Genomic DNA, 19,923 nt, shown 5'->3' with positions numbered 1-19,923 from the left:
AGCTGGCCCAAATACAGTAATATGCCAGACAAAACCTCTTCAGAAATGACCTGTCATTAACTCCTAATTATGCTTCCCAAGGGTGAAAATTTCAAAGTACTGTATTTGGTAAACAGGAAAAATAAATTAATTTGGCTTCATTTTCTGTCAAGCTAACAAAAGAATTAAATGCCCCTCCCCTAAAATTAAGGCTGCTCTCTTGAAAGCAGAGATTTCTATTAAGTACTGTCATTTCTATTTTAAGTATCTGCTAGTCATTTCACTTGATTTAGGAAAGAAAATATACAGGATTTCTGAAGAGTTATCTAGGAATCACATATAGGAATTCTCAAATAAACCACAATCTCTCCCTAGTATGTAAAAAAGAATTAGAATAATAGGAAGCAATATCTCTGTCCCTGGCCCCAATCCTGGAAAGCAGGATCACCTTTATTACACATGACAGAAAAGAGTAAGGGGAGGGTAGGATTTGTCCTGTCTTAAACCAACAGAGCAAAGCCAGAGACTTTACATAATACATAATTAATACATAATTATATGTATTACATAATTAAGCACATATACATATTTTGGTGGTGAGAATGATCTGGGCTATAAAGAAAACTAAACCAACCTTAAAGAGCTATGAGGAATGGAAGGGACTATTTTAGAAAGGGCAGTCAAGCAAGCCTTCTTCAAGGAGAGGCTATAGTAAATGTCAGTGGTTGGCAGCAGGAGTAGTTAGGGATGGCTTGCAGTATCTACATAGCCTTTAATGATGATGGGGTTCAAGTAGATTACAAATGAGACATCTCTTTTCTACAATTATTTACAAATTAAAGGACTCTATAGAAAAGTTGCCTAACGGTAATAAACAATCCCGTTGTTTTTTCTTCATGGACAAATGTTAAAATACATTTTTTTTAGACAAAAGATCCCACAGAGAACCTGGTACTCAAACACAAGGCCTTAAACAGGTTTCACAGACTACACTCTCATGCTGTTATGTATTAATGAATTTTCCTGATTAACAAGTAAGCTGCTTGAGTTGAGAAAGCAAAACTTTCCTGCCCCCGGTACTAAATACTAGGACATGTTCATTCGTTAAGTGATTACTTACTTCACTTTCGGCAAAATGCCTCTCTCCTTTCAGGCACAGTGAAGACCGTCTCAGTGTCTTCTCATCTCCATCATCAAAAACTGTGAGAAGAGGTAGAAATGGCAACTACTGAAGGGTTTTGCAAAGATTAACAAAATGACATAAATTATCATTTAACTTTCTCAGTGCAAACAGAGCTATTGTTTTAAAAGATCAGATCTGAAATTCAGTACACATTTTAAGTTTTGTAGCAAACAACTTCAAGTGTAGAGTATGTTTTCCAATTTCTAGGGAAAAAATATATATATACCTGTAATGAAAACATCTTCCCTGGAACAGAAAACATCAAATGAAAATAAGAAGTTAGCATTTCAGAAAGAAAGCTTTTAAATGCTGATTAATCCTTCTCAATATGGTAAAGAAAAAGCAAATTTTCCTATAGGTAAATACTGACAAATTTACCTAATAAACAAAAAATAACAGTACAAGTTTATATATTCAGACTGCCCCTAAAAATTACCCTATTTTTATTATTTAAAGCAGTGTTTCTCAACCTCAGCACTACTAACATTTTGGACCAGATGAGGACTGTCATGGGGACCTGTGCACTGTGAGATATTTAACAGCATCCCTGGCCTCCAGCCACTAGATGCCAGTAGCACCCCCTTCCCAGTTGTGACAACCAAAAATGTCTCCAGATATTGTCAAATGTTCCCTGGGTGGCTAATTTGCTCTCACTTGAAAACTGCTTATTTAAAGTACTAAAATGTCCCAGAAAATTTGTTGTAAGTTTACATATATACAGAATAGATGTACACTTTATGATATAATAATCTTAGCATATATTACATTCCTCACAAATCACGGAAAGAGAGTACCTCTATTTTAAATAAAGTTACCAGGCCTTGATTTTATAAACAGAGGTTTTTGCCAAAAAAACAAAATTAGGTTCTTATATATAATGTGAGCTTTTACATCACAAGAGACTGGATAAATAACTCTTCGTACTTTTTAAAAATGTAGTAACTAAAATAGTCAATGATAAAAGTGTCAATCACACCTAATTATCAAACAGACTTAACGACACAGAACCGCTCACGGTCCTGTAACCTACACAAATGCAAATATATCCTTAGGCTTCAAAATCAAATTTTCCCTCTCCACCAGGTTTTTGTTCTCATACCACAAAACGTTATCATTACTATTTGAAAGCTCCATCAAATTCTGACATCACCAAAGACATTTTACTAGATGTTTACTCTCATCTCTGAGATCATTAAACAGTAAGAATTTTTACCATTCAATAAATAATACTGGGATAATTACTCTGTTATCAATTTGGAAAAAAATAGTATTTGATCATATTTCAGAATGTTCAAAAAAAACTGTGGGTGAAATAAAAAGCTCTTTGTAAAACAAAAAATAGAACTTTAAATTGAAGAATACATTGGAAAACAAATTTACAACACTGATGGAAGGAAAGCCTTCTTAAACAAGACTCAAACTAAAATGACAAAGGAAAAGGTGACCACAGAAAAATGGACTATGATTTGAAAATTGATAGCAGAGATAAGAGTAAAGCAATAGAAGAACACTGGCAACTGAAGTGGCAAAGGTTAACATTCCCTTTATACATTTAAATATATAAACTCATACCCTGAAAATAAGAAAACGATAACCTTCCCAAGAGGAAAAGGAGCGGACTGGGAAGACACTATAAACTGGCAATTCAAACGAGAGAAAATACAAGTGAAATAATGTTCCTTTCAATAAACATATGAAAGTATGTCCAATCTCACTACTAATCATGGGAGGAGCATATTAAAGCAAAACTGAGATACTATTTTGTGTCCAGATGGGCACAAATTTTAAAATATTACTAACATCACATTTGACAAGGGTTAGGACAACCACCACACTTATATACTGTTTATGGAAGTGTAAATTAACAGTCTTTTAGAAAAGCAGTTTTCATAACCTACTACAGCTTTAAAAGGATATTTCCCTTCGATCTATGCCTAGTTCTCAATGTACACACTAGGGAAATATTAGAATAATGTCCATGTACAAAAGACATTCAATCCAGCATTTACTACAACAGCAAGAAAACTGTTTGCATCATGAGTAAGTAACTGGCAAGTAACTGGCAACATCCAATGCTATGAAACATAATATTGCAGTTAAAAAATTTTATCTGTTGCACAACATGAATATTATGAACACTACTGAAATGCACACTTAAAAATGGTTAAGATGAAAAAAAATTTCTCTAAGATATACTCTGAAGTGAAAAAAGCTAGAAATCCAATTGTATAATATATACACTAATTTCAAACTATATGTTATGTACATATTTATGAAATAAATTTTTTAAAGATCTCGAAAGATAAAAAAACATTAACAGTAATAACATGTACGGCAGCTAGGGGAGGAAGTAAATCAAGAAAGATCGGCTTTATTTGTATTAGCACTGAAAATATATTTTTAAAAGAAGATGTATTCCCTTACCTACAGTGTACCAACTCGCATCTGTTAATTTATTGATTACAGCTTCTTGATATGCGCCATCAAGATTCTTCACTTCCACAATAGCTCCGACCTAAAGTATTAAAAGAAAAAAAGTTAGGAAAACTTTAAGAAGGTAAATGAACAAACTAAAAACTGGCTTTCTTTTTTTAAACTAATTGAGTGCATGATGGTGAAGAATAAAATCACTACTGATGTGATTTGTGTTAAGGTGCCAGCAATTTTACTCACCACTGTTTCTGCACCATCAGTGAAAATGTCAACATAGTGAAAAAGGCAAATAATATCTAAGTATTACTATGAAAATAGTTTTGCCCTTACAATCTCCCTGAAAGGGTCTTGGGAACCCTCACAGGTCTGGGGGTCCCTGTCTGTGAAACTATCTTTGCCCCATATTACGACTCTTCTTTGAAGAAGGCTGGGGAAAAATTAACAAATAACTTTGAGGTTCTCCTTATGAGTTATAATGTACCAATAGTGACAGTCATTTGAAATATTTTCATCTCATCAAGAAATGCTGATAATTTATATGGTTTATAAATTTATATGGTTTTTATAAGTACATCAAACTAAAACGCTTCTGTACAGCAAAGGAAATCATCAAAAATTTGAAAAAGCAACCTACTGAATGGGAGAAAATGTATTCGCAAATCACATATCTGATAAGGGGTTAAAAACCGAAAGATATAAAGAACTCATACAATGCAACAGCTAAAAAGGAATCAAACAATCCAATTGAGAAATGGACAGAGGTTCTCACACCATATACAAAAATAAACTCAAAATGGATTAAAAACCAGAAACCATAAAACTCCTAGAAGAAAACATAGGCAGAACACTCTCTGATATAAATCCTAGCAATGTTTTTTTGGATCTGTCTCCTAAGGCAAAGGAAACAAAAGCAAAAATAAACAAATGGGACTTAATCAATTAAACTTAAAAGCTTTTGCACAGCAAAGGAAACCATCAACAAAACGAAAAGAGAATCTACCGAATGGAAGAAATATTTGCAAATGACGCAACTGACAAGGTGTTAATATTCAAAATATATTAACAGCTCCAAAATTAATATAAAAAAAGCAAAAAGTCCAATTTAAAAAATAGGCAGAAGACCTGAATAGACATTTTTCCAAAGAAATCATACAGACAGCAAACAGGTATATGGAAAAATGCTCAATATCACTAATCATCAGAGAAATGCAAATCAAACCCACAATGAGATATCTCCAGGCACCTAATGAGAATGGCTTATTATCAAAAAGACAAGAATTAAAAGTGTTGGCCAGGAGGATGCTGGAAAAAAGGAAACCCTCGTGCACTGCTGGTGGGAATGTAAATTGGTGCAGCCACTATGAAAAACAGTATGGAAGGTCTTCAAAAAATTAAAAATAGAACTGCTGTATGATCCAGCAATTTCACTTCTGGGTATTTATCCAAAGGAAATGAAAACACTGATTTGAAAGGATATATGCGCCGCCAAGTTCACTGCAGCATTATTTACAATAGCAAAGATATGAAAACAATCTTAAGTTTCCATCGATGGATGAATGGATAAAGATGTGTGTGTGTGTGTGTGTGTGTGTGCGCATGCAAGCGCACGTGCGTATAATTCAGCCATAAAAAAGAATGAAATCTTGCCATTTGCAACGACATGGGTGGACCTTGAGGGCATTATGCTCAGTGAAATAAATCAGTAAGAAAAAGACAAATACCATACAATATCACATATACATGGAGTCTAAAACACAAAACAAACAAAAAACCAAGCTCATAGACATAGAGAACAGATTGCTGGTTGCCAGAGCTGGGAAGGAAGTGCAGGTGGACAAAATGGATGAAGGGGTCAAAAGCTACAAACTTCCAGTTATAAAATAAATAAGTCATGGAGATGTAATGTGCAGCATGGTGACTACAGTCAAGAACACTGTATTGCACGTCTGAAAGTACAGGGTAAGTCTTAAAGTCCTCGTCACAAGAAAAAAAATTTTTTACAACCATGTATGGTGATGGATGTTAACTAGATTTAATGTGGTGATCCTTCTGCAATGCATATAAATATTGAACTATTATGTTGTATACCTGAAACTAATAATAATGTTATATGTCAATTACACCTCAATTAAAAATAAAATGTATATGGTCTTTGCAGTGATAACAAAAATAAACTTGTTCCAAAAGAGACTGTCAGCCCCACACAATGCCCAAAAGAGGGAAGGAAATGTTGAAGAATTAAAAGAACTTTTTTTTTTTTTTTTTTGTGGCCGCGCCGTGCAGCACGCGGGATCCTAATTCCCCGACCAGGGATCGAACCCAGGACCCCTGCAGTGGAAGCACAGAGTCTGAACAACTGGACCACCAGGGACTACTGTCAATAAATACATAGTACATTTTTTTTAAATTTAATACTCAAGTGGTCTAGTATTATTTTCATGTGAACTCACTGAAAATATATTGAGATCAAATGACTATCACTATGGGAAGTTTATTTCCTCTAGGAGAAACATAAATGCTAATACTTTCTATCAGCTGATGGAAAGCCACAAAGTACATTAGGGAACAATTCAAAATCTATATACAAAAAAACCCTCCATAGGCAAGAGAAATATTTTAACAATTTTGAGACCGAAATTTAATACACTTGCATACATCAAAATCAAAGCGGTCCTAAGCCCTAATCAAAAACAAAGAAAATTTTAATAAATAAGAAAAACAAAACAAGAAAAATAAACCAACTATGCCACAATCAAACAGGCTGGAGCAATAGGAGAGAAAGATGGCTTGAGGAAACAAAGTTATTGTCTTTCCTATCCCTTGCAACACTGAACATTTTTTGTAGTTGGTACCAGCTAGCCTGTGCCAGGTGAACAGGGCAGTCAGGCAGCGAAGAGCTACGCTGGTGTGCTTATGAGGCAAAAACACAAATAAGGCATGGAGACGTGTGTGTTCTGATCATCCAGGGGGCACAATGCTTCAATGACAGGCTGTGCATCCATCAGAACTTGGTCTGCCATTACTGGCTGCAAGACTTCAGCCAGAGTACTTTACCTCCCACCTCCCTTCACAGTTTCCTCTTCTGTAAAGAGCTATTATGAAGGTTACATAAGATCATATGTGCAGAGGACTTAGCACAGTACTAGCACATACTAATAAGTGCTAAATAAATGGCGGTTAACATCAAATTATACATGTGCCATGTTTTTGTCCTTTTGTCCCTACAAGTGATATACATGGGCATGTAAAATTAAAGATGGCACCTATAGGGACTTCCCTGGTGGTGCAGTGGTCAAGAATCTGCCTGCCAATGCAGGGGACACAGGTTCGAGCCCTGGTCCGGGAAAATCCCACATGCTGCAGAGCAACTAAGCCCGGGCACCACAACTACTGAGCCCGTACTCTAGAGCTCATGAGCCACAACTACTGAAGCCCGCATGCCTAGAGCCTGTGCTCCGCAACAAAGGAAGCCACCGCAATAAGAAGCCCGCGCACTGCAATGAAGAGTAGCCCCCGCTTGCCACAATTAGAGAAAGCCTGCACACAGCAACGAAGACCCAACGCAGCCAAAAATAAAATAAATAAATTTGAAAAAAATGGCACCTATAAAACAGAAAGGGTGGAAAATAATTTTCACAAGGCAAGATTAAAAAAACTTACAAGTTTTAGTCCTCCATAGTGCCTACTATATATGCAAGGTATTAATGCCCTGGGGATCCAATTAAAAGTTTTTAAATCAACCACCAACAAAAACTGGCAGATACACACATCTATCTAGTTCTCTGGAAAGTACAGCTTCATTAGGAAAGGATTTTTCTTGCATCTACAAATGTCTCTTCAATTCTGTTAGCATTTCTTAAAATTCACCCAGCTAGGCCAATGTCCATTTCAGACATTCTAAAGGACCAAACAGCACACAGTGGCTACCCGCACATTCCCTTTAGCTTGCTCACTAGTGGAAAGTAAAGCAGCACTAATTTCACTGGCCAATGAAAACTAACGCAAAGAAATGAAACTATCTGTATATATGAACATATTCATCACTTATAACTGCCTGATGACCCTTTAACAATTTCATATGCCAGTAGTTGCTTCAAAGAATTAAAAGCTCTGAGGATTTGTTTTGTTTTGTTTTCTCAATTTTCACATCATCATGGAACTTACATCACCTGATCCCTAGTTCACCACCTATTATTTCCGGAAATTGTACCTTTTAATAAATGAAACATGGTGAGACCAAAACAGATGAGTAAATAAAAAGCAACCAGTTTTTCCTTGATGTTCATTTCACTTCTGAACACAGGTTTTACTGTCATATAGGTTTTATTGAACACTAAGTCTACTTTTTTTCTATTAGTCTATTCAGAGAGAATTACATATTTATCAACTCAATAACAGAGTAACCAATGAATTTTTTAAAAGACTGAGATAATGACTGTTTCCCACTGAAGCATTAGAAGTAATAATGAATAAATAAATGAATTACCTTTAGTGGGCCTTTTATGTGGTCATCCTGAACTTCCACTGTTGAAGAATCATGTCTAAATGTTACCTAAAGATTATAAATTTAATTAGCCACCAAAAAAGTAAAAACAGCAACACAAGCTCGTTAATGCATGAATTCATTTTTATCATGACTAATCTAAACAAATGGCTGCCTAGTTTATACAATATCTCAATCCCTAAGTAGATTAACTGAAAAATTTCTTATTTAACAGACAACTTCCCAGACTAATTTACTTGATGATTTACATATCATATTTTATTCAATACTATTAGTTGTGAGTTTAATTGTATAATTTCTTTTCCTACAAATGAGGAAAAAAGAGGTGGCAATCTTAGGCTATTAGGTACTCTACCATTTTGCGAAGGCCTCGCTTAGTAATAAGCAGTAGCAAAAAACACTTACTGACAGCCAAGTATCAGGCTCAAGCATCAAACATATTAATCTTCACAACAACCATATTAGGTAGGTATGATTATTCCCATTTTGTTGATAAGAAAACTGAGGAACAGAAAGTGTAAGTAACTGGTCCAAGATCACAGAACTAGTACCATGGTGGACCTGAGATGCAAACTCAGGCCAACTAGATCCAGAACTTTACTGTACTCTCCCTCTGTATCAGTATAGAAATCAGAGAATGGGAAACCAGATGTGAGGTAAGTTAAAATAAAGGGATTGAGTTTAAATATTTAATTAGTTGGTAAAAAACAAAACAGCTTCCAGTACTCAGTATGGAAAAGGTTGTTTTTCTTATACAAAGCAAGAGTTCTTACAGGGATTGAACCATTAATGTGGTCTTATCTGATATGTGTGGTAATCAATTTAGGTAACAGGGTCACAAACCAGCTATGAAAGGAGATGTCCTGTACTCACAGCATCCCAGGTATTTCTGTCTCACACAACACACTACTAAGCTTTATTTAAATTATGTGTGTAGATATCTGTGTCATTCACTAGGCTGTAAGCCACTTAAGAATGGAGACCAAGTCTTAATATTAGAGTTTCAATACCTGATACCGTGCTTGGCATGTAGTAAATGCTCAATAAATGAAAACTGATGGGGAAGGAGTGTTGCTCTTCTTCCCCAGAAAAATGTATTAACTCTGAATCATAAATTAATTAAACTGATATAGAAATATACTACCTTATCTGTTGAGAAAATCATTAGCTTTGAATTATAAAAAGATTTTTAGAGCAGCCCAAAAAACTAACAACAAATTTTAGATAGCCACTACTTATAAGACACAAGGCACAAGGTACTGGCTGGCACTCTGTGCCATCAGCAGAAGCAGTATAGACTGTTTTCTTCCTTTCAATGACAGCAAGAAATGGCAGGACTGCTATGTGTCATTTTGCTGGTTCATTCATTACAGAGACACCCAGCTGAGATTATAAATCACAGCTAAAATCCAGTGAAGCATGGGTCCTGGAGTAAGACTGCTCCTGCCCAAAGGAACACCGTTTCTAACCAGCACAAAAGTGTTATCTGTAGGCCAAGCTCTGCTAAGGAGGGTCTCTACCAGCAGGGAGAGATTTTTGTCTGATTCATGTTAAGGTGTTACATGTGCCAGCAGTAGCTCTGTCTAAAAGAGTGAGAAAACTGATAAAAAGCTTTCTCTTCATCTCTAAGATAGTAATGGCAAAACATGAGTGCTCAGGGAACACCGCTATATGAAGTCAGGAACAGGAAAGGCCACTATAAGAGCTCACGCGCACCAAGCATGGGAAAACTAAGGACAGGGTGGGAGGGCTTCCCTGGTGGCGCAGTGGTTGAGAGTCCGCCTGCCGATGCAGGAGGCATGGGTTCATGCCCCAATCTGGGAAGATCCCACGTGTCGCGGAGCGGCTGGGCCTGTGAGCCATGGCCGCTGAGCCTGCGCGTCCGGAGCCTGTGCTCCTCGACGGGGGAGGCCACAGCAGTGAGGGGCCCGCGTACCGAAAAAAAAAAAAAAAAAAAAGACAGGGTAGGGGGCTAAGAACAGCATCCTACAGGCTTATGGTTAATTTAAAGGCCTTATCACAATGGTTCTTAACTGGCAGTGTAAATTAGAATCACCCAGGAAGCTTTTTTCAACATATCCATGCATAAGGAAGGAACCTAAGCATACAAGCATGGAAGAAGCTCCAGAAAAAACTCTGACACGCTCCCCTGAGGTACAAAATCTCTACGGCCTGTTTAACCAATGATGTTCAAACCAGTATTTTACGGGGTATCTGCTAATGTGGATTATAAACCCCTTGAAAATAGAGATCGGGTTATTCTCATATCCCCATCCTCCTTCCCTCCTGCAGTTTGCCACTCAATAAATAATTAACAGTTATTCGGAAGATTTTTCAAGAAAAGTAGAGGATAAGGAAGCAACAACTAGATCTACCATCATCAATTATAAATCACATCTCAATTTCATGGTTAAAATGGGGGGCGAGTCTTAAAACTGATGTACTATGGTAATTCCCATTCTGCCACTAATTTGCCATAATGGCCTTGGAGAAATCACTAACCCTTTACTGAGCCTCATTTTTCTTACAATAAAATTAAGGAATTAAACTACATGACTTCTAAGGTCCTTTCCAGCTCTGAAAGGCTAACAATACAAACAATACCAAGTCTGTAGTGAAATGGCATTCAAAATACCAACTGTGATCATCTAACTTCATTCCAATTGGAATAAAATCACAAGTAATGCTTTGTTTTCAGGTATTTTTACAATCATTACTCCTAGCAACTAAAAACTCATCTTGCAGAAGAAAAAATTTCTTAAATATACTTACCAGTAAAAGTTTAAGCGTCAAATACTAAACATATAATTTAGAAAATCTACATATACTGTACCTTGACTTTGACAAGTCTTTTCGCTGTCTTGATCTTGGCTTCACAAAAGGCTCCTCTGTATTTAGCACTCACATCAGTGCCCACTGTCAAATAGGGAGGTTCATCAAGGGCCTAAAAATGCAAACAAATATAATTAGATTTAAACTTTCTAGTTCTTTCCCAAAATCAGACCTCAGAATGGCAGATCTAATCCTGTTACAGCTATAAAAGTTGTAATAGATGAATGTATTGTTAACAAAAACAATCTATACAATACTCTAACTTAAAAATAAGTAAAATACATATCATAACGCCTATTTAAATGTACTAAAATGTACATCTATAAAAGATAAAGGCATCTTTTTTCTCTATATAAAATACATATGATCCAAGTATATCATTCCATCCACCCCTCCATCTACCCATTCATTCAAAATTTTTTATTAAATGACCACTGAAAGAAAAGGCAGATCCTTAAAACTCAGTCTAAGAAAATTTCTTTTAATATTTAGGCTATATCTTGGCAGCCACCCAAATTCAGATTAGCTTTGTTATATCCCTATCTAGACAATGCTAAGGTAGAACAGCATAAAAGGGGTGGGGGAAACCCACATGCATTCAAACTACTGGTGAAAACTACATGAAGAAATTCAGTCTGAAAATCTGAAGTAAAAACTCAGCCAAAATGTCTCAACTGCTTTGGCATGAGTTCACTGTTCACTTCCTGTCTACAATAAATATTATTTTAAGTTTCCTCACTTGTGATTTAATTTTTAATAGTCCTAATCTAGCTGCTCTTTTTATAATCAGGTACTTTTCTGCACAGGATCTATATTTCTAAGGAGTTCTACTTATATTAATCAATTCTATAGCCAAAGAAAGATTATGTAAGTAACTTTTCCCAACGTGTTTTACAAGAAATACTAATATTCCAAGATGCTCCACCAGAAAGAAAAAGAGTTGGGAGTTTGGGAAAATCAGTTCATTGAATGAATTCCTACTCTGCCTCATCATTTCCCAATCTATTTGTCCAAAGAACCTTTTTTATTTTTTAAAACTTTTAAATAGATTTTATTTTATTTATTTATTTATGGCTGCATTGGGTCTTTGTCGCTGCACAGAGGCTTTCTCTAGTTGCCGTGAGCGGGGTCTACTCTTCACTATGGTACGCGGGCCTCTCATTGAGATGGCTTCTCCTGTCGCGGAGCACGGGCTCTAGGCGCGTGGGCTTCAGCAGTTGTGGCTCGCAGGCTCTAGAGCACAGGCTCAGTAGTTGTGGCGCACAGGTTTAGTTGCTCCGTGGCATGTGGAATCCTCCCGGACCAGGGATCAAACCCGTGTCCCCTGCATCAGCAGGCAGACTCCTAACCCCTGTGCCACCAGGGAAGCCCCCAAAGAACGTTTCTTAAATTAACATCTATTAACATCCTGCAGAAATTCCACAGACCATAAGGTGGAAAAATGCTGTTATACAGCAATAAATAATGAATATAACAATTTCATTTGGATCTTAAAATAAATTCATCCCTAATAGTTGTGGCTAATACACCTAGAAGAGATTTATCTCAAAAAAAAATTCTAATGCTATAACAAAAGTGACCATAAATATGTCAAACAATTTTAATCACTTTTTGAAAGGTGGAGAGGTATCATAAACCAAAACAAGGGTGCTACAACTAGAAATACCAGGTCACCCTCCTTAATGGACATTTGCCTCACATTCTATGTATTTCATGAACAGTATTAAAAAAAAAACCCTCAAAACATATCAAGTATATGATTTCTTAAATCTACTTAGGAAAATGCCTATATTTCAATTTATTTATGCCATAACAGAAGTGTAACCTCATAGAAGGATAATCATTTCTGCATTATTACTTTTAAAATCTGTTGATATAACTACGATTTGATAACTTTGTACTGCTCTTGCACCTAAAGTTAATAAATGCATTTCTACTTTACAAATTAGCCCTCTTAAAATATCATCTTCCCAGTCAAAATTCTGAATAAGTTCCAGACAAGCTAGTGGCTTTATTTTAGCAAGAATATGAAAGGAACTCACAGCACTTCACCCAGAAATTTTAGGAAAATTTCCAAAAGATATCAATCCACTCTGTGGTTCAATTGGTATTGTGTGTTACTGCTAGACAAGCCCAAATGGAGGGGCACTCTTCATGACCATAAGGTTCATTACTCTCCACAACTTGCAACCTCTCCCATTAACACTTCCTGCCTTATTAGCCAGTAAAATTCTGAAATGTAGAACAAGAAATTCTGAAATGTAGAAGAGAAAAAGAGATCATCTAAAAGTGCATGTTTGTGCCTACTCAGGAACAAATAAATATTTAAGAAGTGATAAGCTTTTTAGGTACTTTTATTATAGAGAATTTTGAACCAAAAAGGGGCGGGGGGAATAGGATAGTAATATATTTAGACTACTAGTATACAGAAACCCATTTATGTATTCTTTTCATTAATATTCAATATCAAACACTGGCAACATTCCAACCCCAGCAAACTATAAACATGCTTAATGAACAGACTTATTCATCTTGAATTTGAGAAAGGGAACTTTTCCCCCAAAACTAAGCCCATCCTACATCCTTACTAACATGAAAATCCATGTTGACAGAAAAGAGTAATAATTAGCGCAAATATCATGAGGGCAAATTATTATTTTTGAAGGGTAATATTTTCCTTCCTTCAAGCTAGAACACATGAAGAGGAATCAGCAAGGTATATAAAGAAAATGTCTGTTACAAAAATACTTGCAAAGGGAAGCCAAAGTCTAACAAAAACCTGCTAAATACATTGTTAGAGCAGGGTTAATTTCTCTAAAAGAGCATAGGAAAAGCAAAGGTCTATGTTCTGATCTTAATTTCTGCCTGTATTTTTTTTTTTGTATCATCTTAGGTAAGTTACTTTTCTGTCCCTAATTTCTCATCATTAGATGAATAAAATAATCTGAATTCTGTATACATTTGTTTAACATGTCTATGTTAAAGGACTAAGGTTATTACAAAGATGGTCAGAATAGGATACTCTGAGACACGTAATTGTCTAGAAGTGAAACTACGCTAACCAAAGTATGAATTTCTACAGAAAAAACAAATGAAACTCACAACCTACATGGTCATATTTGTGTATGTAATTTTAGCAGACCATAAATTATCACTCTATCATTAGTGTAATGTGAGACTAATATAGCACAGTTTTTGAAAGCAAAAGACAAGGTCCTAATCCCAGCTCTATTCCTATGCTAACTACATGAGTCTTTATAGGCTACTGAACCTCCCTAAACTTCAGTTTCCACTACAGGAAAATGGGGCCAGTATTAGAAAGTATTCAGTTATGATGCCAGAAGTATTTAACTATTCACAATTACTATTATGAAACACTGAGTTGGGCAAACAAGTCATTAAACCAATGTAAATTCAGATTTGGCACCTCCTCCTTTCTTCCTTTTTAAAATGGGAAAGGCAAAACCTCATTTTAAATGATTGCTCACCATAAGTCAGTGTAAAGAGAAAGTTAAACCACTGTTCTCACTTTTTCAACTAATGTCAATACTCCTCAGAATACAATATTTTTTAGCATTAAATCTAATGAGAACATAATACAGGATGATTGGTACTATGTATATGTCTTTAAAGTATTATACTTTTTCTACTTCTAGAAATGCAGAAATAAAAATACGTTATACTATACATATAGAAAAAACATACATATTAAAGATAAAAACAACTGTTAAAGCGGGATTAACTTATGAGAAAGGGAGTGGAAAGGAGGGGTATGTATATAAAAACATTTTATCCAAAGTATGTCTTCCTGTTTCTTTTCTTAAAAAAAAAGTTCCTTTTTTGTTTTTTACAATTGGCATGTAGCCTTTGCTTTCTAAAATGTATACTAAGGACCATTGCAAACTTATAAAAAAGAAGACAGAACTGTACAGTAACTCCCCTATATACTCATAATGTGACTCCCACAGTTAACAACTCAATTATAATACTCAAAGTATTATAATCTGTAGTGACTGGGATTATGGGTTATTTTGAACGTTCGTATTAATACTTGTCTATATTCTCCAGTGCACTTGGAATGACTATACTAATGAGTCAGTATAATACAGTAATTAAGAGCACAGGCTCTTGAATCAGATGCTTAGGTTCAAATCTACCACTTAGTAGCCAGATGACCTTGCCTCTAGATATAATAAATAGTGACTATCTCACAGGGATGAAGACTGAAATGCCTGCTACATGTAAAGTGCTTATTAGAACAGACCCCAGCATACAATACCAAATAAAGGCTGTTATTATTACTCAAAAATCTGGGGTATAATTGTGACTTCAAAAAAAATTTGAGGGCTTCCCTGGTGGTGCAGTGGTTGAAAGTCCACCTGCCAATGCAGGGGACACGGCTTCGTGCCCCCGTCCAGGAAGATCCCACATGCCGCATAGCGGCTGGGCCCGTGAGCCATGGCGGCTGAGCCTGCGCGTCCGGAGCCTGTGCTCCGCAACGGGAGAGGCCACAACAGTGAGAGGCCCGCGTACCGCAAAAAAAAAAAAAAAAAAAAATTTGAGTCCTACACCAAAGAGATCCCACATAAACAGAACAGATGCCAGTATAATTGTGTATATGGGGGGAGGGGTGTTTAAAATATTATCCCCCTATTCAATTCAGAAATAAAGTAATCAAGTTGAATTCTAGTAGCAAGAGAGGTAAAGTGTTTGTGGGGATGCTCCATAAAGTCTATCACAGTCTTTTAGTGTGGCAGCAAGACAAAATCAAGACTATACACACCTATTCTGAGGCTACTGTACTTTGATCCAATGCAGAGAGATACAAAGAATCATGCCAGCAGGTTTACCAAGATTCCTTTGACCAACACCAACCCTGTTAGGTGTATGTACATGTATATCACCAGGGGGAAAAAAAAAAAAAACAAAACTCTTACCTTCTCTTTTTGTTCTGCTTTTCTGATTTTGGTCAAAAATACAGACCATCTCAGAGGCTAAAATAAAATGTTTTTATATAGCACCTCCATGCCAAAAAAGAAATTAAACTACTATATTACCATCCCTTTGTTTAGCAAACGTAACAGTTTTCCAGTTGTCAAGGCAACAATTACCTCATACTTATCCTAGCATTGCTTAAACATTTATTTTTCTAGTCAATCTACCAAATGTCCTAACTGGCACCTAAAAACCATTGAATTCCATGGAAACACTAAAAGCATAAGCAATTTTTAAATTAGATATTGGTGGATAATAATCCTTCAAGAAGCCAAAATGCCATGGAAATATGTAAGTACCCAAATATACAAGTGTCAGAAAGATAACAGTTGAATCAGTGCTCCAAACGGCTAATGTTGACACTGACATTTTATTGAGGTAGGTTTTTAAAAACAGTAAGCATTCAAATTGGTTACTAAGGCAGTACCAATGCAGCCAAGAGAATCAGAACGCAAGATATTAAATCTGATACTAAAATCCTCACTAAATAAATGTATTTAAACACACAGTGTGACAATACATCTATGAAAACAATCTTTCTGTTTATGACAATCCCAAGGAGGCATTAAAACAATAATGTGGATAATTCCAATAGATGAATGAACAAAAAACGCATCTATAAGGGTATGTCATTTTAAAACTAAGCTTAAAACTAAAATACATAATTTTTTAGGACATACCAAAAAACGAGTACATTGAGGAAATAAAGAAAACTGTGCAATCTAACTTTAAAATCTTCTCTGGAGCATTCCCTCTCCACCTTTTCATGTCGCTTTAAGGACATGGGGTAGTGAGGGGTCAGTACTGGGAACAGGAGGTAAGGGACAGATGCCGAGTATCCAAGGTGGCAAGGAGGAGGCTGGGGGAGCCACATGGAAGCACAGGCAGGCTCTGTGGCTGAGAACATTCTGGGAGCTAAGCAGGGACAGAGGAAATGAGCAGCAGGGTTGGAAGATCTGTTACAGTGGCCAAGTAAGTAAACTGAATGATCAAGTAAGTAAATATACTGAGGATAGTTGGGGCCATTTTTCTCACTGACAAAGAAATTTAAAAGGAAGGGGCAAGGCTAAAAAGAAGTCTAAGGTATTGGAATGGAATTAGAAATATGAATTCATGGTTGTATTACATATATACAACGTAGATATTATATATATACATATGTATTATATATACACACACAGAAAAATGAACACGTAGTTATAGATGTATATGTGTATATGCATATATATTTGTGTGTTTGTGTGTGTGCATATATACATCCATATATTTTCCTAACTCTGTCCACTAAGAACAACTGACAGCTCAACTCTGACTACTCCCACTTTTTTGATTTTCAGGCTCCCCAAGTGGGAAACAAGAGCCACTCTACCACTTCCCTGGCGGCATTTCATTCCTCTGACATGGAAACAGAATCAATGTGTTAAATGAAAATGTCAGAAGTTGAAAAACAAAAAAAAAACAAAAAGCATATCAATGGCGTATATCCTGATTTCTAAAACCCATCCTACATTAAAAGGAACCAGGAATCCTTGGAGAAATGGTTAATTTCAAAGTTGGGCAGGGAAAGTACAAGAAGATGTAAAATATCTTGTGCCAGAAAGTAAAGAAATGCTCAAAAAATAATGCAGACACTTCAAAGGGACACAGGAGTCACCCTGAAGGGCTACTACTGGCCAAACGGGGGGAAAGTTTGAGCACCAAAAAAAAGATTGGTTGTCCTGTTATCCTGTTAGGGATGTATGTGTATGTCAAAACTGAATAACTCAAGATGTGTGTATTCTACTGTAATTTATATAATAAATTATATAATTTATATAATAAATTATAACCCATTCAGTAAAACTCACATCCCTGAGTCCATATGGACAAACACATGAATGAATGATGAATAAATAAATAAATGCAGAAGGAAGAAAGCTCTTCCTTACAGTAAAATGTTAATAAATATAGTAGGAATGATGGAAACAGAGAATCATCTTTCGGCAACCATCATGAAGGTGACTGATTTCACAGAGTTCTCAACAGATCCTAAACTGATGAGTGAAGGTTTGATGAAGAACAGGATACTGGCATATTCCTGGAATACTTTTCAATTATCAGTGGTGGAATGACGTGATGCACTGAGGACAAAAGCACATCGTTTTTGTGGTATACCTGGCAAGAATAACTTTGACAATGAGAAAAATTAGATCTACGGAATTTAAGGTGTGTATTTCTTAAAACTCTAAAGGACATGAAATACAGGGAAAACTGGGAGTTTCAAACTGAAGCAGTCTGAAGAGACGTGATAATCAAATGCAACGTGTATTCCTGGATTGAGCATAGGTCAGAAATGAAAAAGAGACATTAGGAGAGTTGGTGAAATTTAAAAAGGGCCTGAGAATAGGATGGTAGTATCATACCAATGCCGATTTCCTGATTTAGACGGGTGAATGCAGAATAGGTAGAATAGTGTCCTTTTTTGTTGGGGATTACATCCCGGAGTATTTAGGGATGACAGGACATCATGTCTTCAGCTTGCTCTCAAAAAGTCTGAAGATAATACGAACGGATACATATATCTGTATACATACATAGATTATATGAATTCTTTGTACTGTAAATTTGAAATTACATGAAAATAATTTTTAAATAGTGTATATTTATTGGGCATGTGCATATTTTTCCTATGAATTGCTCATTTATGTTCTTTACCTGTCTGAGTTACTAATTTTTTTTTAAACTGGATTATAAAAGTTCTTGCATATTAAAAAAAAAAGAAATCAACCCTTTCCCCCAAACACAAAAATCTTCTCTGGATGGTACATATATTTCTTAGTTTTCTTCCTAAAATTTAAGTCACTTTGGGGGATGGAACTACAAATTATTTATAAGTAAATTTTAGACCCACATCTATTAACCAGAGAGATACCTACATATTCACAGAGGAGTGTCTGCATATTCCTGGAAACTTAAATAACTCACAAAAGACATTTTAACTAGAATGTTCATCATCAGCAAAAAGGTAAGAGAGAATTATATTGGGAAAGACATTTATTAAGTGCCTCCTGTATTTAAAACATTATTCTATGTGCCAAAAAAGCAAAGGCACTTTTAACACAAAGGTAGCCAACTTATTTTGCCCTCAGAAGAGGTTAAACTTATTTGTAATCTTGCTAGTGAGATCAGAAAACCTTATTCAAGGGACTTCCCTGGTGGCGCAGTGGTTAAGAACCTGCCTGCCAATGCAGTGGACCCGGGTTCGAGCCCTGGTCTGGGAAGATCCCGCATGCCACGGAGCAACTAAGCCCGTGTGCCACAACTACTGAAGCCTGTGCACCATAACTACTGAAGCCCGCACGCCTAGAGCCCATGCTCCGCAACAAGAGAAGCCACTGCAATGAGAAGCCCGCGCACTGCAATGAAGAGTACCCCCCGCTCGCCACAACTAGAGAAAACCCACGTGCAGCAACAAAGACCCAACACAGCCAAAATTAAATAAATAAATAAAATTAAAAAAAAAAACTTATTCAAATGAATCTGCATTAGCGTAACATCGTTCTCAGAACATACCTTGCTTATTTATAATATTTAAACTTTAATAATCTGGAAATTAGTGGTGCAGCCAGTTCAAAAATCAGAAGCACAAAGAAAAACCATAAACTGGCATTGTTATGATTTATATCTGGCCATGTGGACTTGCGGTTTGCATCTTGGTTCACTGGCTCTCCGGATACAAGCCATCTCCTATTTTTTTACATGATTTCAGAATGGTTGCTGTCTACTTGAACTGCTCAATGTACAAATCTGCACAATCTCTGGCTTCAGAACCAGAGAGACTGCAATTCATGTACTTAATAACTATCTGTCTTTGGGTATGCCACCCCACCAGTTTGGTTTTTGGCTTCTTCTCTGTAGACCAATCTTGCAGGATGCTTGCAAGTTTTAAATTAAATTAGGTAGCATATTTAGAATCTTTAGGAGACTGACAGGTCCTGAGTAAACACTCGGCAAACAT

General features: G+C 36.1%; 1 protein-coding gene across 4 annotated transcripts in view; it reads right to left on the bottom strand.

Moving 5' to 3' along the window:
- ARID4B (AT-rich interaction domain 4B) overlaps positions 1-19,923 on the bottom strand; it is a 124,068-nt gene that overhangs the window by 65,340 nt on the left and 38,805 nt on the right. For all 4 annotated transcript variants that reach the window (XM_030839647.2, XM_060286046.1, XM_030839650.2 and 1 more), the window contains exons 3-6: positions 10,933-11,043; positions 8,082-8,147; positions 3,587-3,677; positions 1,100-1,179 (exon numbers count right to left, since the gene is read on the bottom strand). In XM_030839647.2, coding sequence (XP_030695507.1) covers positions 1,100-1,179; positions 3,587-3,677; positions 8,082-8,147; positions 10,933-11,043 — 348 coding nt within the window. The remainder of the gene's footprint in view (positions 1-1,099; positions 1,180-3,586; positions 3,678-8,081; positions 8,148-10,932; positions 11,044-19,923) is intronic.

This window comes from Globicephala melas, chromosome 16 (genome assembly GCF_963455315.2).
Source record: "Globicephala melas chromosome 16, mGloMel1.2, whole genome shotgun sequence".
Lineage (NCBI taxonomy): Eukaryota > Metazoa > Chordata > Mammalia > Artiodactyla > Delphinidae > Globicephala > Globicephala melas.
This window is presented reverse-complemented; position numbering and strand designations above follow the sequence as displayed.